The sequence below is a fragment of the Phyllostomus discolor genome, chromosome 1 (genome assembly GCF_004126475.2).
Source record: "Phyllostomus discolor isolate MPI-MPIP mPhyDis1 chromosome 1, mPhyDis1.pri.v3, whole genome shotgun sequence".
Classification (NCBI taxonomy): Eukaryota; Metazoa; Chordata; class Mammalia; order Chiroptera; family Phyllostomidae; genus Phyllostomus; species Phyllostomus discolor.
The window spans coordinates 186,880,824-186,907,681 of record NC_040903.2 but is presented as its reverse complement, the minus strand read 5'-3'; the positions used below and the strand labels follow the sequence as shown (position 1 = coordinate 186,907,681).

Here is a 26,858-nt window from a genome sequence, read left to right as displayed (position 1 = left end):
ATACTCAACTTGGGGGTTGAAGGGACATTTCTTGAGAAGGTATGGAGACTGTTCATGGATGGTAAAAAAAAATAAGTATGCTGAAAGCACTGATTAATTTTGTCTGCAGCATAAAAATGACCAGGGTGACAGAGACGCCCAGGCCAGGGCCTGGAGACTCTCTCTGGGAATCAAAGATGTGGCCGGACCCATTGTTACTGAAATACTTCACAATAAATTCAAAATGAAACTTAAAAAATGATGTAGCTAGACTCGTGGCTCACATCATTTTTCCTCTTTGTATAGATTTGCATTGTTAAACCATCTCATTTCATTCATGAAGGCGATGTTCATGGTCCTACACAGTCTACACATGTGCACATGTATGCACACTTTGATTCCTATGCTCACTTTAAAAAATTCACCATTTATGGACATTTTCAAACACACGTTAGTACGTGCCCATCACCCAGCCTTGACAATTACCAACACATGCCCAGTCATGTTTAATCTGTTCCTCCCTGCCACCTCTGGACTATTTCGGAAAAATCCCAGGTATTTCATCTGTGACTACTTCAGTCTATTGGATCCAGAGTGGCCTTTGAACTATGAAAGGCCAGTTTAGTCACTCATGCTTGTTTGCAATCTCTCAATGACACATGTTGGCACTTCAGGTAAAGGCCACATTCCTTCACATGGTCTCTGGTATCCTTTGAGTCCTCGTGTCCCACCCTCACCATTGCCCCACATGTGTGCTGGTTACAGGTCAGCCACAGACGTACTCCGAAGGGCTTCTCCTTCCTCAAGACCGCCGCACACTTGTACGCCTGACTAACTCCTCTGCAGCCTCTGTTCTCAGCTGAAAGGTCATCTCCCCAGCTTGGCCTCCCGTGATGGCCTAGAGGCCTTTTTTATTATTGCATTGTAAGTATATATACAGTTATTTGTAGAATTTCTTTTTTAAACATGTCTTCCCACCCCAAACTGGACTGTAAATTCCATGAGGACAGGGATGATGTCTGTGTGGCTCATCTCTGCACCCCCAGCCCCTCACACAGCACGTGAGCACAGCCATCTTGGGCTGCTATGCATGAATAGGTTTCTGTTCGATGAACAGGAGGATCAATACCTATTTGACTACACACCACATGAGTGTCTTTGGTTTAGATAGAGAGCTCCCGGGAAAACACAAATCCAGTTCTCTCCAGGATACAAATCTAACCCAGCCTCGTGTACAATTTAGCACTTAATGATCTTGATGATGTTGGCGAATTCTTCAAGGAGAGGAGGAAGATAATGACACCTCTCAGCACGTTGTGAATTTACTAGTCATGACTCAACAACATTAGTGACTTACTCCTGCACGGTGCGGGCCACTCCGAAAATGCTTTCACGTGCACCACCCCATTGGAAGTGGGCCCTGCAGGCGCCATCCTCCCGCCTCGCAGAGGGAGAGACCGGGAAGCAGTGGCGGGAGCAGAGTGAGGCCTCTCGACTCTCATGTCAGTGCGCTCTCCATGCTGCCACGTGCCCCCGGTCACTCTCCAGGCCTCAGCTTCACCCACCACCTAGGGGTGTGGACCCAATGTTTTAAGGCTCTGCTGTCTCTGAAATTCTGTGTTTGTGTTTCTAATAGTCACCAAGTTCAATGAAATTAAGGGTAAAGGTGAGTGATTACAATCCAAAACTTAGCAACAGGACGCCCTGACAGCTTTTAGGACTATGTGAGACACCACTGAATGGAGTCAACTTTCAACTTTAGAAACTCTGGAAGTCACCAAGCTCACAGAATCCCAGAAAAAAGCCCGAGGCCTGTATTTTTAAAGAAAGTGGTGGGCCCTCCTTGATCTGGAACTGTACAAGAAAATTAAATCTTGTTCAGAGTCCTTAACTCACCTGATCCGCAGCACAGACAGAGCCTGCAAGCCCTTAGTGACCTGGACTGAGACCCCTCAGTCCTAGCCAGCGCTACTCAAGAGTCACTGCAGGCGTCAGTGCAGGGGTCGGTCATGCTGCAAAACCGCCAGCCTGTTTCACCAGAAGTAAACTGCGGACACACTGCAGGTGTGGATGTTCACACAACCGGAAGCCAGTCCTTCCTAACCTTCTCACTGAACCCTCTTCCGTTGCCTCCCCTTAAACACTGCTGTGTCCTAGGCCCCATCCTCTGTCCCCTCGTTCTCATGCCCTCTCCCCCAGACAATATCTGCTCCCATATTCTCACTACACGCTAGCGTGATCAGCTCCAGCCTCTCCTGAGTTCCAGACCCATGTGATCAATGGCAAGGAGTATACAGTTCCTGTATGTCTCCCAGAGCCCTCAGAGTTCACATGTCCTATGCCCTTCTCTTACTGCCCCCTCCCTGCACCTAACACTCCAGGGGTACGGAGCTTGTCACTGCCAGTCTGTGACCATACACAGAACTTCCTGCCTCTGGGCCCTTGTACCCTACTGAACCCTTGTTTGTTCCCCAACACCCAGCCTAAGTGCCACTTCCTGTCTTGTCCTTGTGTCACCCCTTGGGTCACCTTCCCTGTCTCTGCCTCCAGAGACAGCTCTGATTATTTCTCCTTGGCGGTGAGCTAAGTATTTATTTACACTCTCCCCTTCCTACCGGACTGTGGGCAACATCAGAGGCCACGTTTCTTCACCTTTGGCGTTCCCAGCACAAAGCACAGGCCAGGCCAAGGGAAGGCATCTGATGAGTATTTGCTGAATTGAATTAAACAGGGATCCTAGTTTACTAATATACCAGTTTCTTCTTCCAGGGTCACAGACTCATCTCAGGTCAATAGAATAATAATTATTTCTGGTATTACCGAATTATTCAAATGCAGAATCTTTAAATAATGCTGTAACATTATATTATAAACATTATATCCGACCTTATTGAAAGTTAAATAGGTGACAGATGGCTGCTATGTGGGTAGTAAGGACACAGCATCCTAGCAGCTTCCTCCAGTGGCTTATGTTTCTGGTGCAGCTGGAAAGAATCACACCAGGGAGTGGTTTAGGTGCTAAAAACACAGGGCTCTGAGGTTAAAAGATGCCTACTGATGGGAAATAGAAGAAAAATAGAGAATGGCCAGATGTAGTCTAGCTCAGAACCTTGGACTGGCATCAGGAAAGTCTGGATTCTGATCCCAGGCTTTTTAAAAATTTTTGAATTGCTAAAGGATGAACGTATGATTCCACTTACACGAGGGGCTATGCATGGAACAGAAAAATCCATAGAGACTAAAAGCGAAATGGTGGTCACCAGGGACTGGGGGGAGGTCGTGTGTAAGGGGTATGAAGTTTCAGTTTTGGAAGATGAAAAAAGTTCTGGAAATGGATGGCGGTGATGGTTGTACAACCATGTGAATGTACTTAATGCTACTGAACTGTACATTTAAAAAGTGTGAAGACAGTAAATTTTATTCCAGGACTGGAGTTCCTACATGAGAAAATGCAGCTGCTCCACAGGCCTCTTAACCGAAACTCCCAGCACCATCAACACCTTTTAGAAATGAACCAGCTATTTTCATCTTTATTCTCCTAAGCACACAGTAGGTGGTAATACATGATTTTCGAACTCAACATTATAGAACAGAGCCAAACTACAATGTGCTTTCTTATTTTCAACATAAAGGCATCAATCCATGTTTCTTCCTCACCTAAAATAAGGCTTTCAGTATAATGCCTTAAATGCATGCAAAAAAAAAGACTTTTTCAACATGGTGCATTACCTCACTGCACCTGAATCCTGGGCCTGGCACCTGGCTTGCATTAAGGTACCATGGAAGCAAAACAGAACTGCAGAGGTTGGGAAACCTTCCTCCTCACCTCCCAGCACTAAGGGAAAGGGCCTTTGGTCCTGCTCCTTGGACATCACCGGCAGAAACACAATCAATAGTGCAACACACTGGGAATGGTGGTCATGTGACCCACCACCGCGGTATGTCCTGACTGAAGGGAGCATCACACTAAAGCCACAAGTGCTAGAAATACTGGATAGTTGGCAAGCGACACTGTCAATTGCTATCATAGTTGGCTCAGAAATAACTATTGCATAAGAGAGGAAAACAGCCTGAAAGAACTCTGGTTCTTTGATTCTACAGATGAAATCACATATTTCAGTTAAAGCTCGTAGCTTACTGGCAGGAGGTATTAAAGAGAGACACAAGAATCACATCAAGCAAGCTGGTTTGCTGTAGGTTGAAAACGGCTAGGTAAGCCAGACTTACAGATTTCAGGATCCCTGTGGCATCTTCATGGAGCCAAGTAGGGTAGACCACTTCGTCGTTCAGTATGGCCTCAAAGAGGTCATCTTCATTCTCTGCCTCGAAGGGCGCGTGGCCACAGAGCATCTCATAGAGCAACACGCCCATCGCCCACCAATCTACTGCGGGCCCATACAGCATTTCCTGGAGGATCTGTGCAGAGAGGTAGGGCAATGTGAGAAGGGCTTCACATATCTGATTGATAAATGCATCCTTAATAACTAGAGAAAACAATAGATTAGGAAATATCAAAGTAAAAAAATTGAGTTTCCTGTGTCGATATTCATGTTTCATTCTATCTCTGGAGAGTGGCCAGTTTTCCCTGTGGTCAACTCAAAGGCCAGCTTCTCATCTAGGCGATCAAACATTTGTGGTCTGCTTAGGCCAACATAATGACATGCATAGATCCAAAACAGAGAGGGTTTGGGACTACACCTATATGGGAGGAAGAGGAGTGGGCTCACTCACTTGTATGGAAAAGGTTTGAGAGCTTTTCTTTAGTTCTGCTAATGGGTCTGCTAATGGGTCTGGGAGATAAGGAAGAAAGCAAAGAGCTGTGAGTCCCCATTCAGGGCTAAAGCCTGAAAGCAACCGCAAAGTTGACAAAAACCATTTTTGACTCAAATTCTTATTTAGAGGAACTGAGGACATTTTCAGCCATCATCCAGCCAAGCAACTACAAAGGAGTGTGGAGGCATCAGCTTTCAACACTGCCCACAAAGCCACAGCGCACAAAAGCAAGCCGGGGCATCTCTCATCGGGGTTACTGTAGAGCTCGGGAGCTCTCACCTCGGGAGCAATGTAGTCGGGCGTGCCACAGAAGGTCGCCGTGGTGACTCCGTTACAGATCCCTTCCTTGCACATTCCGAAGTCTGCCAGCTTACAGTGGCCCTCGTGGTCCAACAGCACATTGTCCAGTTTCAGATCTCTGAAAAAACAAGGGGCAGCAGGTGTTAGGGCAGCCAGGCCCCCAACTCCCACCTGGATGAGCTGGCTCATGGGACCGGTGATCAGACCAGAGTCAGGCACGCATGTTTAGAAAAGAACAAACTTTTGGGGGTTATCTAGAGAAAACATTTAGATCAACTCACAAAATTGGCCTCAGGGTTCCCTAGATGATTGTTCCACATGGATGGGCTGACCACATATAGAACGTAGGCTGCCCTTTAGAAAGTGAGGGCAGGATGTGATTTTCCCAGACATCCCATGTGCCTTGCACCCACAGACACCCACCCACCCCGTCCCTCCACTCCGGTATCTATCTCCGCCCACTGGGGTTCACTTAGTGACCATTCATGGAGCAAGTGGCCACTGTGTGCCAGAGACTGTAATAGACAGGCATCAAGAGGACAGATGACCCTTATCCCTAGGGAACTGAGTCTGAGGGCAAGACCAATTTACTGAAGTATAAGTCCGTGACGCATGCTTCCGGTTGATTTGGCTCACTACCGTGCCTAGCATAGTGCACGCAGCAAAAACTTGTTCAATATACATACACGTATGTAAGTGTTTCGTATATTACACATATGACGGGGGGAGAAGGAGAGAAAGAGAACTATTGCACAATACAAGTGGCATGATGGAAGTGTGAGCCAAGCGCCGTGAGAGAAACACAAGAGGGAGGACTCCCCAGAAGGGGTGGTCTTCCAGGCAGGGAAGGGGTGATGGAAGGTCAGTGTGGGCAGATGGACGGGGCTGGGGCAGCGAGGCAGGCATGGAGCTGTGATGTGTGGTGAGGCTCAGGAGCTTCACGCGGTACAGTGAGGCTGGAGAGACAGCAAGGGACGCTGAAGCCTTCAAGTCCGGGGCTGGAGAGGAAAGTTAGGTCTGCATGATGGAGGGCCCTGAATGCCACGCTAAGGAATTTTGATATTTAGTCATTAGACAAAAGGGACCCATTGAAGCTCTTTGACTAAGGAAGTAGCAGGTTCCCAGCTGAATCAGTTCAGAGAAGAGATGTTAAGACCTGAGCTAGGACAGTGACACATGGATTGGAAAGTGAGGGGTCAGCCAGCAGCGCTTTGGGGAAACCACCGTCAGTAATAAAGCCTGACAACCCCTTGGAGATGGAGGGGGAGGGGACGCAGAGATGAGGACTCCTTGCTTCTCTCTCAGATTCAGGGGGTTAGTGGGCATGTTCTTAAGCAGGGAAAGGAAAAATAAGAGTAAGAACAGGGTGTGTGTGGTTGTACCCCAGGTACACAGGAGCCTCAAGAGGCCTAGTAAATTATGGGGAACCCAGGACAAAGGCACTTTCACCCTTCCTCCAACCCGTAGGAGCCGAGTCCACTTGAGGAAGTGAGTTTCCAGTGGCAGCACTGTTTGGTGAAGGGCCCCACTGGACAGGAGCACGGCTGGGTGCCGAGAAGACTCTGTGCACATAAAAGGCAGCAGGGTGTACTAAACCAGCCCCGCCCCAGCACGGCTCCCAGCACCAGGCACGTTCAGAGGGAGGGAGGCCCATCACCCGGGCAGGCTGGAAGGGAGTCCTACGCACTCACACAATTGCCAGCCTCCTGGCTCACCTGGGCTGGGAGAAGAGAAGCAGCCTGGCCTACTGAGTGACACCTTTATGCTTTTTTAAGAACCGAAGTGTTCGGAGGCAAACCACATGGGCTTAGCAGCGAGGAGGTGGCTGCACAGCCAGGAGGGATGCTAGGCAATGTCCCTGACCTGCAGATTTGCAGTCAGCAGCCAGAGTGGGGGGCTGCCATGGCCCAACCCCGTGGGGTACTGATGTGGCTCCCTCACTGGAGTGTCTGTAGGAGCCACACTGACTGCTGTTCTGTTCCATGGCCACAGTGGGCACTCATGGTTCTGTCCTCCTGTCCCTGCTCTGCTGGCGTGCTTGGCCCAAGGGACGAGGCTGGTGTCTGTCCACCCAGCCTCAGATCATGTTTCAGCTGGAGGAGGTAGGTGACGACAGAACTGGTGGGACTGGTTTCCACAGTGACCTGGTAGTCTGACCACACAGGCCTTACAATGAGAGGTCACTGTAAGACACCTGGGCATGAAAACAAAGCTTTGTTTTCCAGGAACCCCGATAAGGGAGGTTAAAGCAGCAGAGTTTCCTTGGCACAGATCAGCGGGCACACACACCAGACTCCTCTCTGCTCCTGGCCGTGGTCCCCTGGGTGTGAGGGGTGTGAGGTGCGTGAGGTAAAGGTGTGCCAAGCACCTGTGCCTCCACTTCAGAGAGCAAGCCTTCCCCGCCTCGAAACCACACCCAGCGTCTGCCTCCAAAGTTGCCGCCTGCGCCCTTCTGCACGGGTGACTGTTTTCAGTGGGCTGTGACCTGCGGGAAGTCTTTCCTCCTCCACTGTCCCCCACCCCTCAGTAGGAGCAAGACTTATTTAAGCCACATGAAGGTGGGATCACAAGATCCCAGGGTGTGGGGTGCAGGAGGCCACTGCCAGGAGAGCTGTCTCAGTTCTTCACAAGTGGTCTCAGACTCACGGCTCTTGTAGGGCCTGGTTGTCTGGCTCCTCCAGGGCTGAGCACATACGTTACAGGGGCGGGACAAGGGTAGAGATCGTATATAGTTCTCGGCCCCAGGACAGAGCAAGGCTGTGGGAGAGCTGAGCCCTGGGCTGGCGTTAGCAGCCACGGACCAGCCCTGTGGTCCAGGCCTGCGTGGACCTGTGCCCAGAGCATTCCGACTCTCTCGCATTGCCAAACTAGGTTACTGAGTTTCTGAATTCGCCCGAAGCCGTTATGCCTGCTAAGAGCCTGTAAAGCCTATGTTCAGGTAACAGAAACAAGTGCTAACAGAAACCCACAGTAGTCTAAAAAGCTGACCTGTGATTGCTCAAGAGAGCTTGTGACTAAGCCCAGGTAAGAGGTTCAACTGCTTATTACTCAGCTGCTGTCATGGGTAGCAAGGATTGCTCAGGGAGAGAAAGTGCTTCGCAATCAGTTTTGTCCGGCGCCCTCTGCACAGGCTCGCTGCTCAGGAGACAGAACTGAGCAGGGCAGGGGCCCCAACTCACCCTGGGCCCAGGGTACCCAAGGGCACAGATGCGCCTCGACCCTGACTTCTCAGTCTCATCTTAGGCATTCTCAGAATGCCCGAGCCCCAAGGAAATGCCAGTGCTGGTTTCACATTGGTACGATCTAACAGGGCAGAATCTTGAAACTGGATTCTAAGGGGGGTTTGGTTAAGAACTTGATACAATCCCAGGCTGTATCCTCAGCCCAGATATCTCACACCTCCACTGTGACGTCTGTCCTGGTGTCCCCAGACACTCGGCTCCACCCCTGGAGTGCCCAGTTCCTATCTGTGTGACAGCACCCTCTGCACTGTATTCTAGAAGGCTCTGTCTGAGCACCTGCCTTCCCACTTAGCTGGGGCTACACCTCATTCTGCCCTTGCTCCAGCTCGGTCCTGGCCGAAGGTGCTGACCAGAGACAGAGACGCAGTACTTCTGTGAGCTGCCCCGTCCAGCTGAGAGCCTGCCTTATTTTTAGGGAAAGGTGAGAAATTCTATAAACCCATTGAGGGCTTTGCTCCAAATTATTGTGCTTAAACTTCTGGAAAGCCATGTGCTTTGCCCCTTACAGATGGATTTCAAAGGGAAAAGAAGAATTCTGAAATCTAGGTTCAAATTTTTTGCTTTAGTGAAGCTGCTCTGGGAGAGGCAATGAGAGAGGGAGCCCAGTACCCGCCCCGGCTTGCATGCAGATGGGAAAGAAGAATGCTGAGAGGATTAGTCAAACGGGCCCAGAGTTTACAGAGCCATGTATGGCCATGGTCAGTGTCCACATGAAGGATAAATTATCTTCATTAAAAAAAAAAAAAGCAAAAATCATGTCGAGACTCATGACTTTTAAATACTCAGAGGTCAGTTTTTGGCTTTCAGATTCTTCTGCCTCCTATGCCAACGCGTAACTCGGCAGCCAAACTTAACAAGGCCACACAATGAAGATTACAAGTTCACACAGGGCAGAGGCTCAGATCCCAAAATGCCTAATACGCGGTTATAGGCTCATTATTCATTAGGTCATTGGGCACCGGTATTTAATAGCTGCTATGCCTTTTGTCATGCGAGTACAGAAGGGCAGAAAGAGTTATTCTATCCTCCCGGCTGCCTGAAAGGCTCATTGTTGTGGCTGGGTAATCGGGGTTACTTCAGATGCCCACAACGGTTTCAGAGAGGGTTCCCAAGTGGCTGAAGACAAAGGAAGTGCAGCAACTGTATTTATTTTGTTTCCACTCTGAGCTGCTCCAGGAGTCATGACACAGAGTGACATGAGTCTCACCGCTCAGCTCACTGGCATCAGTGACTCTTCCAAAAGAAATAAAGGAAACTAAGCTGAGAGCTGGCTCCTTCAACAAACATGAATCTATGAGGCTATTCAGTAACTATTTTTAATGTATTTGTAAACATTTTATAATGGAAAAGTTTACATATACAAAAGCACAGACCCTCATCGTGGTCACACGGCCTGGGCGGCTCTCAGGGCACACCTGACCTTGTTTCACCTGCACAGTTACTGCCCTCCTGAGCCACCTTTTCCACGTTTGGAAGCAAATTCAAGATATAAAATCATCTCATCTGTAAATGTGTCAATATCTGAATCTAAAAGACAACAATGCTTTGTTTTTTTAACAATGCTTTAGTAAAGTATAATTTTCACATCAGTTACATACAGTTAATATACTATGATAAGTATATTGTTTTTGTCTCTGCTCATTTGTGTGTGTGTGTGTGTGTGTCCAAGAACTGAGAAAAGCTTCTGTGGATAATAATAGTGTCATTATTACTACCAAATGCTGACAGCCTTATCCAAATTCTTTTATCCTCAGAACAACTCTATGAAGTAGGATCTACGCCTACATTACTTAGTCAAAAAAAAAAATGCAGGATTTGAACTCAGTTCTCCTCAATTCCGCTGAGGCCTGGGCTCATAACCTACGACAGCAGGCACATTCTCTTCTGCGCAGTGGTGGTGTGTCGGTGGCTAATCCTCCGAGCAGACTGTTTCCTGAGAGGACCTCGCCAGTTGAAACAAAGAACCATCTGAGAATCCACAAATAACCTCAAGAGTGACCGGTGACAAAGGGAACATTTTTGTTCCCATTACTATGAAATGCATAATTAAAATTCTGCAAAAAAATTTTTTTTCTTGCTTTTGTGCATGGAGAAGAAATTCAATGGATTGTATGTACCCTCAAAGGTACAGGAATGGGTAGTGTTTAGCAGATCTCTCTCTGGTGGTTGTATATTCAGGAGAGAATTCTCTGCCCTCATCTGAGGAGTGGAGGCTGCCACGCAGGCAGATGTTAAGATGCTGTATTTGCTGAGAGAGTGACTTTGAATTATAATCTTAATTTCAAAGCAAAACCATTCAGGGCTGGCTTGTGTTTTGAGAATGTCTGAATTTATACAAACTTGAAATTTTTTCAAAGCAAAGATTATCAAACTGGTAAATGGATTTTTAAAAATCACAAAATAGCAAAAGCTTAAAATCTGGTTTTAGCATGTTAGGTGGCAGTGCCAGTCATGTATTACCTAACACAAGGCATTCATCCCTTCACCCACCCAGCAAACCTCTGAGCAGCATCCGTGAGCCAGGCACTGTACAGAACACTGAAGGAGACGGGACAGATGGCGGGAGCCTGGGAACGCACGGGCAGTGAGGATGTCAGTCTTCAGCCCAAGAGGAAAGAGCAACCATGGGAAAATCGTACACGGGAGAGGGATGGTGCTAATTTGTGAGTTTACGAGCCTCCAGCTACAACAGGAATAACAGATCAGAGGGGCCCAGATAAGATTCCAGCTGAGAAGCTCTTGGAGCACTCAGAAAAGAAATGATGGCGGCCTGAGCTAGGGTGGGTAAGGTGAAGAGCACTGGGTGGTTCAGGAACTATTATGGGACAAAAGTAATGGGATTTAGCAACGGAAGGATATAGGGGGTACAGGGAAGAAGGTATGATGAACTTTTTCTGGCTCACAGAATTTATTTTGGACATACTGAGCTACTTGTTAGACCTCCAAGAGGAGATGTTTAAGAGGCAGCTGGATATACGTGGCTAGAGCTCAGAGGAAAGACTGGATGGGAGATGTACACCTTTAAGAGTCATTAGTGGGCATGGATGAGCTCACTGGGGAGAGGGAGTAGACTGTGTAGAAAAGGCCTGGAGAGTATCCTGAGGGTAAGATCCCAAGTCTTTTTCGCACCGAGACCACAGACCCTAGTGATGCATTGCACCCTGAACAGAGAACATAGCAGAGTGCCGGGGGATGCAGGGACCCAACTGTTTCACCTCCAGGTGGGCCATCCACAGTCTTGGAAAGGCTTAAAAGGATCATAAAATGTCAACCTTTTGCATTCAAATTTGTCAAATGGATTGTTTCTAGGTTAAACTCAGAACCTCTGCCACAGGACATGATGCTCTTGCGATTGTCCATCTTAAGTTATTTTGTTTTACAAAGATGTTTGTTGCTGCATCACACATGACAGCACAATTTGGAAACAAGCTAAACTACTTATTAATAGGGGAATGGCTAATTAAATTATGGAAAATCCATGGCAGAATTTTATGAAAGCTGCTAAAATTTTAGGGACTAAAATATAGAAAAATATTTACAATAGAATTTTTATGTTTTGAAAATTATTTCTCTTCTGATTATAAAAGCTATATTGTCATTGTGTCAAGTTCAATTATTCCTAAAAAAATTATGGAGAAAAAAATGACAAGTTCACAGTCCTCCAAACTTTTCAATGGTACATGATATTATGAAGTACCTTGCTTTTATCACTTAACAAATATTTTGGATACATTTCTACATCTTACAGATTTGTGTCATTCTCTGTAATGATTACATAAAATTCCATTATAAAGCTGTACCACAATTTAGGTTGTTTCCAATATTTTGCAACTTCAAACAATGGAGTAGTGAACATTATTTATGCACTTGTAATAGTGTTTTTTAGGATAAATTTTTAGAAGTGGAAATGCCGTGTCAAAGGGTAAACATGTTTAAAACTTTAATAGATATTGAACAATTGCCCTCTAAGAAGTTTGCACCAATTTATACTCCCACCAATAGTGTATGAGAGTGTGCTATTTGGTTTTCTTATTTAGGTTAGACAAAATCATCCTTGTGTCCCTGCCAATCAGCTAGGGAAAAGTGATCGTAGTGTTTTAATTTCATTTCTTCGTTATTAATGAAATTAAGCTTTTAAAAAATATATGTTTAAAGGCCATTTGTATTTGTTCTGTTATCTATTCACATTTTACCCATTTTAAAATGTACCTAAAAAATAAAATCTGAGTTATCTTTTTGATTATTTTTAAGAAGCTCATTACATATTGTTTTTTTTTATTCCTTACATATTATGGATAGTAGAAATTTGTTATATTGGTTGAGAATAGTATTGCTCAGTTTGTTTCAACATTTTGCTTATGGTGAGACTTTCATATAGTCAATATATTGTTCACCTGAACAATATATTGCTCAGGGAGACTTTCTGAATAGTCAAACCTGTCAATCTTTTGGTTTCATGACATACTTGTAGACTGAGACAATTCTAAGTGAAAAAGCAGGATATGAAGTTGTATTTTCAATATCCTCTTAATTATGTTACAATTAGGGGCAGAGGAAAGGAAGAGAGATGGGAAGCAAAAGGGACAGGTGGGAAAAGAGAAAAGAAAAATATCAAAAGTCTATTTCTAGGCAGTAGGTTTATGAATGACTTTTCCTTTATTGTATTCCTGTAAAGAATTCGTCATCAGAGAAACGCAAACCCAAACCACAATGAGGTACCACCGCGCACATGCCAGAATGACTATCATCAACAAATCAACAAACAAGTGCTGGTGAGGTCGTGGAGAAGAGGGAATCCATGTGCGCTGTTGGTGGGAATGCAGATTGAGGCAACCACTGTGGACAGCAGTAAGGAGTTTCCTCAAAAAATTAAAAATGGAACTGCTTTAGGACCTACTAATTCCACTTCTGGGATTGTACCAGAAAAAACCTGAAACTCTACTCAAAAAGAGTATGTGTACCCCTATGTTCATTGCAGCGTTATTCACAATAGCCAAGATATAGAAGCAATTCAAGTGCCCATCCATAAATGAGTGGATAAAAAAGCTGTGGTACATACACACCATGGAATATTACTCAGCCACAAAAAAAGAATGAAATCTTACCATTTGTGACAGCATGGATGGACATAGAAGGTATTATGCTAAGCAAAATAAGTCAGACAGAGAAGGAAAAATACCATATGAATTCACTTGTATATGGAGTCTAAAGAACAAATTAAAACAAAATAGAAACAGACTCGTAGACATGGGGGACAGACTGACAGCTGACAGAGGGGAGGGGAGTTGGGGGACTGGGTGAGAGAGGCAAAGGGATTGAGAAGTGCGGGTTGGTAGTTACAGAACAGGCACAGAGGCGTCGAGGATGGCACACAGGGAATGCAGTAAATAATATCCCAGCAAAAATGCATAGGGCCTGGAGGGTACTTGAAACATCGGGGGACCACTCTGTAATGATTTCATAACCATTATGCTGTAAATCTGAAACTAATGCAAAATAATATTGAATAGAAGCTGTAATTTAAAAAGAAAAAAGAAAAAAAAAGAAAGTGAGGTCCCCACTGAAAGAAGCAACATTCCTAATTATTAAACGAGGGTCCCATGCCGTTTCTCTCCATAAAGTGACATTTTATCTGGTGTTTGCTAGGCTGATCTATTGAAACATCTGCTTAAGAACTAATATACGAAACATGAGTGTTTATTGTTATGAGGTTGAATGCAAAATAACTCACTTCCTAATGAATGGAGAAATTAAATAAAATAATTTCCAACCCAGAAAGGACTACCAAGGCTCCCCTGAGGCTTTCCCCCACCCTTTCATGTTTCTTCCCAACAGCTACTTGAGAAGGAAAAAGGACCGTAAACATGACGGTGTGAGTCTGGCTATTACACCCCCTTTACGACGAGGCCAGGTGCTGCTCTGCACCTAGTCCCGGTGCTGGGTGCCTTGGGAGAGCAGGTAGCATGTTTCCCCTTCACCGCTGGGGACACACAGGACCGACTTAGCTTGAGCAAAGGGAACGAGAGATCTCCCCTTGCCTTGTCTTACAGCAGGAAAAAAACATCCAAAGAAAACATCCATTCACTCTCTGAACAAACGCAGGATGTGATGAATATGATTCAGGTCCTCAGTGTGCAGATCATACCTCTCTTAGTACCATCAAATGAATGAGCCATCAAACCGACAGTTGAGCCTTTTGTACATATTTTTTCATCCCACTCCCCACTACTCCCACAGGAGGGGTGAAATTCCCTAGCTGAAGTGGCACAGGTTTATTTAGCAGCTCCTTACAGTACTTTTATTTTGTGGTTGCCAAGAAAACCTCTCTCTCTGACTCTCCTTGCCAGAATGCTTCCTGCCTGATACCTGGCAGCGTTCGGCGTGCAGATGCACTGAGAGAGAGAAATCGAGAGGCAGGGTGGAGGGTCTCAGACCAGGACAAGGAGATGACAGATCATGGTGGCTAGGGGCCTCCTGACCATTGGGCCCGGCTCCAATGGAAGGATGCTGGGGCCAACAGCACACTTCAACTTGATAGTCCAGAGGGGATAAGGTGGTCGACAAGCTAAATCCTGCTTAACTCCTCAGGCTCCCCCAGTGCAGACAGGAAAACCACCTGCTGGGCCAGCTTTGCTTCTTGGCTGTAGGAATCCAACAAGGAAATGGGGGATCTCCTACAGCAAATAGGATCAAAGAGTCACTGGGGATTCTAAGAGCCTGCAAGCCAGGGACAGGACAGATGTGGAGGAGGTCCTTCAATGGCTGGCTGCTTGCAGGGTATTTGCATGAAGATGAAGGAGGAAAAGATAGCCCAGGAGGAAGAATCAGAACATGGTTCCCTCTCAAGCAACATGAGTGCAGTGACAACTGGGGCAGCTGTGGAGTGGGGATGAGCAAGGGCAGATGGATCCCACACCAGGTTTGTGTTGGACACACTGTACCAATGACAGGTTCATTGAGTCGAACTGGGGCTAAACGCTAACCAGGCTGTCACTGTTAGTGTTGTAGGTACATAAATGCTGTGGCTCTTGTCCTCAGACAGGTAAGCCAGATGATTGAGTTTATCAATGCAAACAGACCAACACGTGAACAGTAAGACATCTCGCCCTGTCTAGCTACACTGGTTCCCCCCAAGGAGGGCCAGGGACCTTCTGACTCTAGAAGCACTAGACCCTGTTGGCTCTCAGGCTGGTTCCTGGAAGACATTTCGTCAGGGGGAAATAGCAATGTCCTGATTTCGCCAGGGTCAGAGCTTCTCTTGGGCTTGGAGAAAACAAGCAGCAAAAGTTGTTGCAGCCATTAGCCGTCCAAGTGGGCAGCCTTGCATAACATGTGAAAGGGGATGTGGGTACTGCTGGGAAGAGGTTATGAGGAACGACTTACGACAGGAAGGAGCAGAGTTCATAGCATCAACTTCAGGAAGAGATAAGCAGGCTGCTTTCAGCAAATAGCTAAGCACAAACGTTTGCCAGCATTAGTAATGCCTTATGCAATATTGGAGGGGAGAGGAGAGGGAAGCAGAGGGAGCCTTCTGACTTGAACCAGAATTTTTGGCCACATCAGCAGGTCTCACCTGGCTACCTGCTATGCCATCAGAGATTACACTGGAACCATGTAAACAGAAGTGTGGAAAACCCAGGAGGACACCTGTACTTCAGGACCACTCCCAGACCTTTGGAATCACCTGCCTCACATTTCAGTTCTGTTTTATACTGGGTGTTGTTTTGTTCTCTGCTTTGCTTCAAAAGGATTGCTTTCCCCAGACAGACTACAAACTCCAAGGACAGGCCTGGCATATTTAGCAGGTCACTTCCAGAGCACCAATCACAGGCTGGACAGAATACAATGACAAACATCTGAATCTCCTTCCAAGGAACTTGGAAGTGACCAAGAGACTAATGTTCTTATTTTGTGTTTAGAAAGTATAACCAAACTTGTAAGCAAAAGTAGCAGATGAGCACACCTTTTGGAAGGAGACTAATGTTCTTCTTGCATTAAATGCTATAAAAGCTGTATTATTTCTTCATCAACAAAAAACCAATAACACCACATGGCCAAGTGCTTAAGATTTTTAGATGAATCAAACCAATAGAAAACATACCCAAGCTCTGTAAAGCCTAAATAACTAGTGTAAGCTTTTGAGTTTGGGGTGGGTAGGTCTATTGTTGGGTTGACCAAAAGGTTTGTTTAGTTTATAAACTGCTCTGTGGGAAACAGGGTGAGGAGCCCGAGGGGGGTGGTCATACAGGGCCACAACCAGCATTGAGCAGAATGTCCCCAGAACTGCGTAAACTCCATCAGTCACAATGTCTTTGTCTCCTCCACTTATTTTTGCTAAGACCAAATTCTGAAGCATGAAGATATAGGAACTAAAATCTCTACCGACAGCCCTGTTCAGTATAATCAGAAAAGGCAGGTTTAAGTTGTGGTTCAGGCAGTTCCACCCCGGTCTGTCCAACCCAATGCCAGGCAGCTTGCCAGGAACTTATTCTTTCAAGCAGAATAAACTGAATAAGGACAAGAAAAGTCACAAGAGGCTGCTGCTATCGACACAACACTGTGTTTGGAGAAATTTATTTCTGTTCCGGAGAAATTTATTTCTGTTCCGGAGAACTGAAATTCTCCAGAAATACAACACAGAATTCCCAGGAAGTGGCACGGTAACTGTACTGCCCAACGCACTCAAATACAGTTCAACGGAAACGGCCAGTCCTCACTATCTACCTGCTGCTGCCTAATTACTTATTATAAGTACTATAAACCCAGGAGCGGATATCAGCCGTAAACATTCAGTGATGTGATAAAATCCAGATCCTGAAAGCCACTTTTGGGAGGTGTTTCTAATTTTTCCACCATTAAAAAAAATACTATGATAAATGGAGATGTCTTTTCAATGTGTCCAAACCTATTAATATTGTTTTAATCATGTGTTTTCACAAACAAGCAGTCACCTCCAAGTCCATGCTTACATCTAAGAATTTCTGTCGATGCCCGCCGCACTGGCGTTCACCTTCCTTTATCACAGGAGGCCAACAAAGGTCGTCAGTATTCAAAGGGAGGGCAGGCACAGAATGTAATTTCCAAACTTTTGGCTCAGGCTGCTGTTACTTTGTGATTCTTATTTTTTCATCTAACAGGTGATCTCCATGAGGAGAGGTGCTTCATTGTTTTCATTTTTATATCTTTATATTTTTGATTTACCTGTGGTGCCGATCACAGTGCATTACACATAGCAGGACCCTAATAAATGGCTGTTAATCCGAACAGCAAGCGTCCCCTGCCATCTGGTGTAGGTCTGGTTCTGACACCCCAGTGAGGTTGGGTTAGGGAAGGCCTGGGGGGTTTCTGACTTGTGCTGGGGCCCTGGCACCCACCTGGGACCTCTGGCGCCAACACGAAGCTGGCACTGCCTGCTGTCTTGGGGATGACCCAAGCCATCAAAATGGGGATGAGCCATCAAAATGGCTCCCAAGGAAACTGTGGCTGTGAACAAACTCTCGAGTCCACCCCACTCTGGCCACTAGTCCTTCAAGGCCAGTCTAGAACCAAACTGATTCCAAGAGATGCCGGAAAGGAAACTTTTTGCCCTGTTTGCTGACTGCCTCTTCATGTTTGGCTAGGGAGTGAGAACAACCTTTGTCCCCATAAAAGGATATGAAAAATTATGTCAACTGCCTAAACAGGATTTACATGAGCTTAACTGGCTATTACAAGACACCGTGAACCTTGGAGTGGCTTCTGTCATTAAGACAGTGACTGGGAGCAGACGGCACAGGGGGCAGGCAGGCAGGCTGAGTGCAGCTGGGCAGTGCGTGTGGTGGGGTGACAGAGTGTGGCGTGCAGGCCGGCACCTCAGTGCATCTGGAACCTTCTGATGGACACACATCCTCCCCTCTCTGCAGGCGCAGCACAGGGGTCAGGTGGACAAGCTGGAATATTGCTTTGTATCTGGGGCACAGCCTGGTCAGTTAGTCAAGGGGCAAGAATACTTGTCCCGAGCCAGAAAGCAGAGCTTCCAGCCTCAGCTCTGCTACCTTGTTTGGCCTCAGTTTTCTCATCTGTAAAAGGATGGGACTGATTAGTATCCCTTCCCCACTTTTCACATCTGTTCAATCCTGATGATTACTCCTCCTGGTTGAGTTTAAAGCCGTACAACATCTCTCCACCACACTGCCGCAGCCTCCGTTCATCCCCATCGAATCCCACCCGAATCACTGCAATTCCTAACTTGTTGCTCTACCTTTTCATTCTCCATGCTGGTCCAGTTGTTTTTTTTTTCTGAAATTTTCAACTCTTGAATGTTTGAACCTTGAAAAGACTCCCTTCTGGCTTTTGTACCTGTAATGCTCCACCATGGGGTCTCTGCCTGCCCCTCCAGCCTTATTGCCTTCCCCACTGTTCTCCACCTGCTTCAGGTCCCCAAATGAGCATCGTGTGTGCGCATGTGCCTCTCTGCCCGCACTTATATCCTCCTGTGGCCAGCACAGTGCTACTCCAAGTGTGGTCCTCGGACTGGCACTTCCCTGTAAACTACTACTGATGTGCAGTGAGTAAGTAGAAATAAAGTAAGTAGAAAAGGAATGAATGAACAAAAATGAAGCAAGCAGCAATGAAGTAGAAAAACTGAGAGCGTTTAGAAACTTTTATAACTACTTCATAGTAATTTTATGTCTGTCGAATCTAATAAAAATTTGGGCTTTTATTTTATGTCTTTTTAAAATTTCATTTTTCTAGTAACTCACTTTTATAACATCTTATAAAAGCATGGGTTCTAAGAGGATTGAAAAGGGAAAGAACCTACTGGTTCACCACCACATACAGTGGGAGGAGCTCTGGCCGGAGCTGTCCTTCCTTCCCTTCTCCTGGGCTGCCAATTTCAGCCTCACCGAAGTCTCTGTCTCAGAATCTTTCTGCATCCCTTCCTAGGACAAGCCTGATATCTCTCCCCTGTGTTCTGATGGCATCTGGTGCGTACTCCTAAGTACAACTATGACTGCTGGTTTCTCTGTAGGTGTTTCCCATGCTTACATCTGCTCTCCTGACCTCAAACAAGGTGCTTGGCACAGGTCTCCATGTGCAATTAAGCACTGGTTGCACTGAAGAAGCCCCCTCCGGTTTCTTACCCTAAACTCGGGTCATATTTATCTATATATCCCCCAAGTGTAGAATCCTTCTGGCCTGTGCATCTCCTTGGTGTTCTGTACAGAACGGGCACAGAGGAAATGAGGAAGAAATAATAAGAACTGCCTTCTGACCAGGTGGTGAATTCTTTGTCACCCATCCAGCCGCACTGTTCCTCTCTAGCCCTCAGTCTGGTCCCAGAGTTAATATGTAAGAAAGTCAGACTTGTAGATCCAGTGACCAGTGACTAAAGCGAGTGCCCGGTGACCGAGCACCCTTACAGCAGTGTGGGAGTGTAACCAGACGAGAGAAATCACCCCTGTGCAGCTTGCATAACAATGGTCAGTCCAGGAAGCAGAGAAATGAGATTCCTAAAGTTTTTGATCAAGTTGAAAAGTTCATTTGATTAAAAACAAAAAAGGCATTTCATGGAAAACTCCACAGCTAGAAGAGATAGAATATTATATAAGAAACAACTTAAAAGCCCAGAAAATCCTTTAAGCACAAATTAAGAACATGATTCCCATCTCACAGAACTAATTTCTCTTTGGAAGTCGGTAAGTCAGACGTTTCACTGGGAAGCGGTTGGTTGGCTCCCTGCATCGTCCAGAGAAGGTGGCTCGGGGACACGTTTTGGGAATCGCAGGCCCTTGGGTTCTAACTTAGAGTTTTCCCTCTGAAGCCATGGAAAAATCCTGCCTCCTCCTCTCTGCCTTAGAGTCCTTTCTTCACAAAGGGGCCACGTGACCACCTGCCCCCGTGCAGGCACAGGGCGTGACATCATCCCAGGGCCTTCCGACGACGCGTGGAGCCAGGGAGCCTCGGCTGACTCGGAAAAACAAGCCAGCCCCAGAGACAGGACAAGTGATGCCCCCCCACTGGAAAAGAGACTCTACTCCTCATTCAAATTAGGAAGCAGAGAATTAGCTGATGAAAAAAAATAACCACAATTTAAGATCTAGAAAAAGTGAATTATTTTGAAAACAGAATGTGTTGACCAACTGATCTGTACAATGTACAAGCGACCGAGTTCCCCCCACTGACACAGACCCCGTCTTCTCTCTGAGATTTGGGGCTGCTTCAAACGGCTGTTTGTAGAGGGGCTGGATCCTATTGACAAAGACGAGCACTTGAAATTTTTCATCTGGGTTACATGACACATTCTGGGGCAGGAAGGCGGTGTCCTCTGCCCCTGGAGATTTCCACAGAGGCAAACAAAGTTACCAGTGCCAGGAGGCATCAGTGACAGGTCTGTGTGGGCAGAGAATTATGGACGAAGGCAGGGCACATGCTTCCTTTTCTGTGAGCAACATTTATACCATCCTGTTGGCACACGTCGGGGAGGCTGTGAGCTTTGTAGTTTGCGCCACAAAGGAGCCGAGACAGCCTCCAAGCCATTGTTTTGGGGACGCCCTTTCTTTCTTGAGCACCTCAGGAGGCAAGACGCTTCCTCTGCCCTGCCAGGCCCTCAAGAGAGCACGACTCAGAGCCATCCGAGAGGTTCTGCCTGTTCTGGGATGAGAACTGCCCCAGCAACTCCTGGCTGGCTGGGGCCAAATGTGGCAGGAGTGAGTGGCCTGAGGGAGTACCCTTTCCTGAGAGAGTGCACGCGCCTGCCATCCTAGGACACACAGGGCGGGCTCTGCAGTGGGCCTTTTGGAGGAGGCAGCTACCTGCCCAGGACACAGGCTCACCTGCCTGGCATTGGCTTTCAGGAACAGAGCTGCAGGTTTGATAACTCTACTTCCTGACCAAAGGGAGACAGCTAAGTATCCCAATTGCTGAGATCAAGAAGAACCCATTGGAAATGTGAAAAGGGAGAGCTGGTGGTTATTACTAGCAGTGGCTCTGAGCCATGAAACCAAAGCTAAGATGAGAGTTCACTGGGTGGCAATGATGATGTCTGCGGGTAAACTCCAAGACAACTAAGAACAGTTCTTCTCGAGCCTCTCACCACTGCCGCTGTCTCCTTCACCTTCGTACGCCCACCCTCGAAGGGTAGGCGTGTCCTTAGGCTGTGCTCTTGGCCCTTGCCGAGGCTCATTTCTAGCACTACCACTAAACCATATGGCATCTTTGTGCAAATTAGAAAAAGACACCCCCTCGCAAGGCAGCTGCTAGAAGAATTCCTAGTCTTTATGCGAATCTTCAGTGGCTACGATGCGGTGGCACCCTCTCGAGTTGTTCAGTGCTACCTGCCCAGTTGTGAGTTGCTCTGCTTGACTCTGCCTGTGCAGTTAAATTCCACAGATTCGAATATCGCCCTACACAGATGGCTCCCAAATCTAAATCTCTATCCAGACAGCCCTGTCCGGAGATCCAGACCTGCACGAGAAGGTAGGAATGAACTGCTTTGGGGTCATAGCTACTAGGGGCATTTCAACCTTTCACACACAAGGGATATAAACTGGACTTGATCCAACTGCAATCTCCCTTCAGTTACAAGCTTTAGCATTCTCCATCCGAAATCGTGGAATTATCGTTAAGGTCCGCTCCTTGGTCTCCACAGTCAATTCATCACAGAGGCCTCTCAGCTTCTCCCCCACCTTATCACTCTTGTTCCTCTTCTTTGTCTTCCCTCCACCCCCAGCCCTGTCACTGGCTTGGTTCAAGCTGTGACTCTTCCTTGCTTGATTTATTAATATTTGAAAGCCTCCTACCTGAACTGCAGGCTTCTCTGCTTGCTCCTGTGCACTCTGTTTAACACATTACATTTATTTCCTGTTAGTCTCTTTCTCAAAAACCTGTGATGGCTTCTATTGACAGGCAAACAAAGCCAGATGTCCTAGCCCTGCATTTAAAACCATCCACGTTCTCACTCCACCTACCTTAACTGCCACTCCCCTGCCCCCCCGCCCAGGTCACACGGAGTCCTCAGGATTCCTAGGCATGGACACTGTCTTGCCTCCCTGCCTCTGTCCCTATTGTTCCATCTACCTGGCCTGTAACTTCCTATTTTGCTATGAACTGAAAACCTGTGGCTCAAACGCCATCTCTTCTTTAAAGCCCCCCCGACCCTCTGCATCAGAATTAAGAACTTCCTTTTCTGTACTTTCTTTGCACTCTGTTTATATCTGACTTTGGGCATTTATGGTGCCCATCTTAAATTGATAATTTATGGATGTGTTTGGAGCCCCCAACAGACTAAATCCTCAAGGACAAGGATCTGAATTATATAGATAAATCTTTTTGGTCTTCTGAGCCAAACCCGGCAAGTGCTGGGGACATACTGAATGAGTGACTGAATGGTGGAGAAGTCCCCTCACGGTCAAAGCAAGCCTGTAGACAACTCAACAATGGTCTACTCTGAGCCCGCATGGTTCACAGCATTGGCCACACAGGGGCAAATGAATGCGCTGCAGTATGTCAGGCGGGGGTGAAGGACACTTTCCAAACCAAAAAGTCCACTTAAAACAAAGAGACATTTATGCCATAACTCACAACCCACATCAAATGCAATTCCTGGAAACCGCGAGCTCTGGTAGGGGGCCTGGCACTGTGGAGGAGGGTTGGCATGATTTGGGGCCTCTTTCTGGAGTCCCCTTCTGCCCCCTGCGCAGCTCTCCAGACCCTGGACTAGCCCTGCTCCACCAGCCAGGCTGATAATGCATCACAGGAATTGGAACATTCCTTAGAATAACGTTCACCTTGGGAAGGAGAGAACCTGGGTGGGACTGAAGTGATGACAAAGGAGATGCTTACAAATCTAGTTAGTAGCACTGTCTTGAGAAAATCACAAACTTGCCTGCAAGTTCTGACTGAGTGGAACAGTGCCTTCAATTCTACTCTTGAAGATATATTTACAGAGATGAGAAATCCAGCAAATACTGGGCCTCATTTGCAACACAGCTCAAACGCTTGACCTGCATGTTTCCTCTTTGGCTCCATGTAATACCGGGTTATTCAAACCCACACTTATCTGAGACTGGATCCCCCAGTTTCTGGGAAAGAAATGACTAGAAGCACACATCTTCCAAGATGGAAATGAGGAGGGCAGGATGACTCTGCTCTTCTGACACAGTGGAAAATGTGGTTGTCTGCATACACCGCTGTTCTTTGTGTGTCCGCCTCCCGCGGAAGCCCAGCTGGCACATGAGAAAGGGAAGAGCTCTCACGCCCAGCGGATCAGACGTTTTCCCGACCATCCATGCTTCTGTTTGCCTTCCACCGTCACACAGACGGCCTTAGTTCCGTTAACCCAGCCACCCCCCATCATTGTGCCAACAGAGGAGAAACAGTCCTCTGCTGCTGCCCGGGGGAGAACGAACCTCCGCCCCCCGCACTGCCTTGATCCTCAGAGCTGTGTCTGCTCCCTCCGTCTAACGCTTCTTCTAAGACAAGCTCCTTAAAACTGTGGCAAAAAATAAAAAAATAAAACACACCTTGCCAACTGCCACTACTCTCATTTTCATCAAATCGGAGCTCATTGACACTTTGGGATAAGTGGTTTCTTGGGAATCAAGGAAATACGGTAGTTATTAGTATGCGTTCCCTTTGTCGATCGCTGCGCTACAGGTTGGGGACTGAATACAACAGGGAAATTGAGGGCTTATGCATACAGACTCACCTTCAAAGAAAGGAGAGTCTACGTCATCCCATCTGAAGACACCAATGTCTTATAAGCCGTTTTGTGGAAGGCCGCTCACTGCCTGCAGGAACCCTAGTCTATTGGGACCAAACTGTTTCACTAAACATCTGTTCAGGAAGAGTCACTGTGCGACCAAAGGGAAGAAGAGGCCATCAGGTTCCCCTTTCCACGGGTTTCCCCCGTTCTTTCTCAGCCTGAGGCCAAGGCAGGTGACTGACAGCCTTGCCCATCCTTCACGGATCTCTGGGTAAGGATAGCATCTGGTTCTCCGGAAGACTCACTCTTGGCACTGAAGAGAAACTCTCTGGGAGAGTGGCAGGATGGGCCTTGGCTAAAGAACAAAGGACGAGGGCCTTGTCTGGGTGGCTTCGTTGCTTGGAGCACTGTCCTGGACACCAAAAGGTTGCAGGTTTGATTCCCAGTCAGCACACATCCCTAGGTTGCAGGTTCAGTTCCCTTCTGTACATACCAAATGAACAGAAGGCAACTGATTGATGTTTCCCTCTCCCATTGATGTATTTCTCTCCCTCCCTCCTCTAAAATCAGTTTCCAGAAAGACCTCATCCAAGAACCCAGGGAGTCCGAACTCGGCTTGAAAGTGTCAGTGCTGCACACTGGAAGGAGCCTGCCTCCCGGGCTGGCGTGGTCGCTAACACGGCTGCCCCCACACCCCAGCGAGCTGAGGCTGGGACAGGCCACAGGCCTGCTGATCCGAGGCCTGAGGCCACCGCGTGGTGAAATTCCTCCTGCTGACTCACAGGCGCGCCACAGCAGTGCGGAGGAATTCCATGATGAAAAATGATATTCCTGACATTTCTCCGAGCACTCAGATTTTCCAGGCGGTTTCCTTGAGCACGGTCTTTCTGTCATCCCAGTTGCAGAGGGATGGCTCAATATTTCCAAAGTGAGGTGGAAAGGCTCATCACGGTTATAAAATTCCAACGCTGTCCTCCTTTTCTCTGAGAGACCTGCGTGGGGACCTGTGGAAGACTGACCAGGCCTGGTGGGCACTGACCTGGAACAGACAGACACCTGGAGGCCTGGGAGGGAGTGCATTAGTGGTCAGGGCCAAACGGAGCGTGGACACTTCCTGCTGGCCTGGCCTCCGGCTCCCTGATTTTCTTTTTTAACCCACGCCAGCTGGAGAGACACGGGAGTTCTATCTGGTTAAACTATTGTGACGGGAATGTCTCCGTGGGTCCTCATTCTGAAGGTATTCAAGTTGAGACCTCAGGTAAAATCCTTAAGTCATTCAACGATGAAAGTAGATCTCCCTCTCCCCCTCCGTCCCTTATCTTCCCTTTCTTTAGGTCAATAGAGTAAAACTAAAAAATAAAAACCTCTCACACACAAAGATCCCTCACTTATTTCCTTCCAGGTAATTTTCATGACCAGTGATAACTTTTACTTCTTTATATGTTTATACTAGGACACACACTTCCTGCAGGCAGCGTCCTGGCCCCTCGTGGTCGCTATGACACACTCAGGCACAAGGCAGGTCCTCAGTGGATATTTGTTGAATGAATAAATGAATGACTAAGTGGACACATGGTTAAACAGATGAATGTGCACCCATAAAGTTGTATCTCATGTAAATATATTAACATATCATGCAAAAAAAATAGAAACGGAATGCAAGGAAAAGGCAATTTTCCCCAACATGTCTTTGAAACTATGATAGAGACTCATGCTGAAGAAAAATATTTATAAAATGGTTAGTGACTAAATTTCCAATTCATGGACCAGAGGAGAAAAGTCCATGAAAGGAACACGCTTGGAGACTTTCCCTCCTACACCAGGGGACCACTCTCAATTTGTAAAAACATCCTCTTTCCTTTGGTTCTGCCATCTCACAGAAAAAAAACATCGTAGGACGCAGACACCTCTTCATAGGGCGACTGTGCAAAGCAGCTTTCAACACAGGGCTCCGGGAGCGAGAGGGGGCACTAGTGACGGAATCACAGGAGCAAACCGGGACTGCTTGGGGAAAGCTAAGATGCTGTCCCTCTAAGCCTACCCAAACCTAAAGCAATTTCTTGAATTTCTTCTTTGTTGAAAGAGCATGTACTTCACTGAATCCTTCTCATCTGGAATGCTGTGGTGAGTTTTCATCTTGAGAATTAATTCTTAGAAAGTACAGTGTCTTGAGCTGCTCCGGGAGTCGTCTGTTCTAGAGTTAAGTCTTTAAACACAAAGTGTGACCGGGCCACACTTCCTGGGTTACGCATGAAGCGAGACGTTGTGGAAGGGTTCTGCAAGGTGAGCGCTCGACTCTTTTGGTGAAAACAGAATATAAAAATATACGCTAGCCGCAGCAAATCGAACAAAGCACAGCAGCCCCTCAGAGGGACTTCAGAGGGCAAGCACTTTTTAACATATTCGCTTCCTGGGGTGGTGTGTCCACAGCACAGAATCAAACTCAGCTCGCCTGGCTGCAAAAGCTTCAGTTTTCCCATTCTTGCTGCCAAAGCTGAAATGCCAACAAATGCTGGGAACTGCGATTACACACACTTCATATTTTACATTCTGAAACCCCCAAGGAGTAAGCTCCAGAGAACAGAGTCCTATTTCTTCAATGGCAGCTGAACAGATACCGCACTCAAGCTGTGCTGAGCGTGGCTGAGCACTGGCATGGGGAGAGCCAGACAAAGACCTCACAGATCCTGCCGGTCTGTGTGTACCCTCCTGGCATCTGTGGCCGGCCACGGCCAACATTTCTCATTCATTTCCTTTTTCTTTTTTAACTTTCTGAGTTACTCAACCAGATTCTTACGGGGGAAAAAAAAAGCAAACCCCACCACCACCACCACCACACATATAACTCAGTCATAAGGAAACGCAGTCACCGCCTCTGA

General features: G+C 46.9%; 1 protein-coding gene across 1 annotated transcript in view; it reads right to left on the bottom strand.

Annotated features, from left to right (window-relative positions):
- PRKCH (protein kinase C eta) overlaps positions 1 to 26,858 on the bottom strand; it is a 203,140-nt gene that overhangs the window by 15,679 nt on the left and 160,603 nt on the right. Inside the window, 2 exon segments of the mRNA XM_028506724.2 lie at positions 4,207 to 4,395; positions 5,032 to 5,170. Of these exon segments, the coding sequence (XP_028362525.1) occupies positions 4,207 to 4,395; positions 5,032 to 5,170 (328 nt within the window).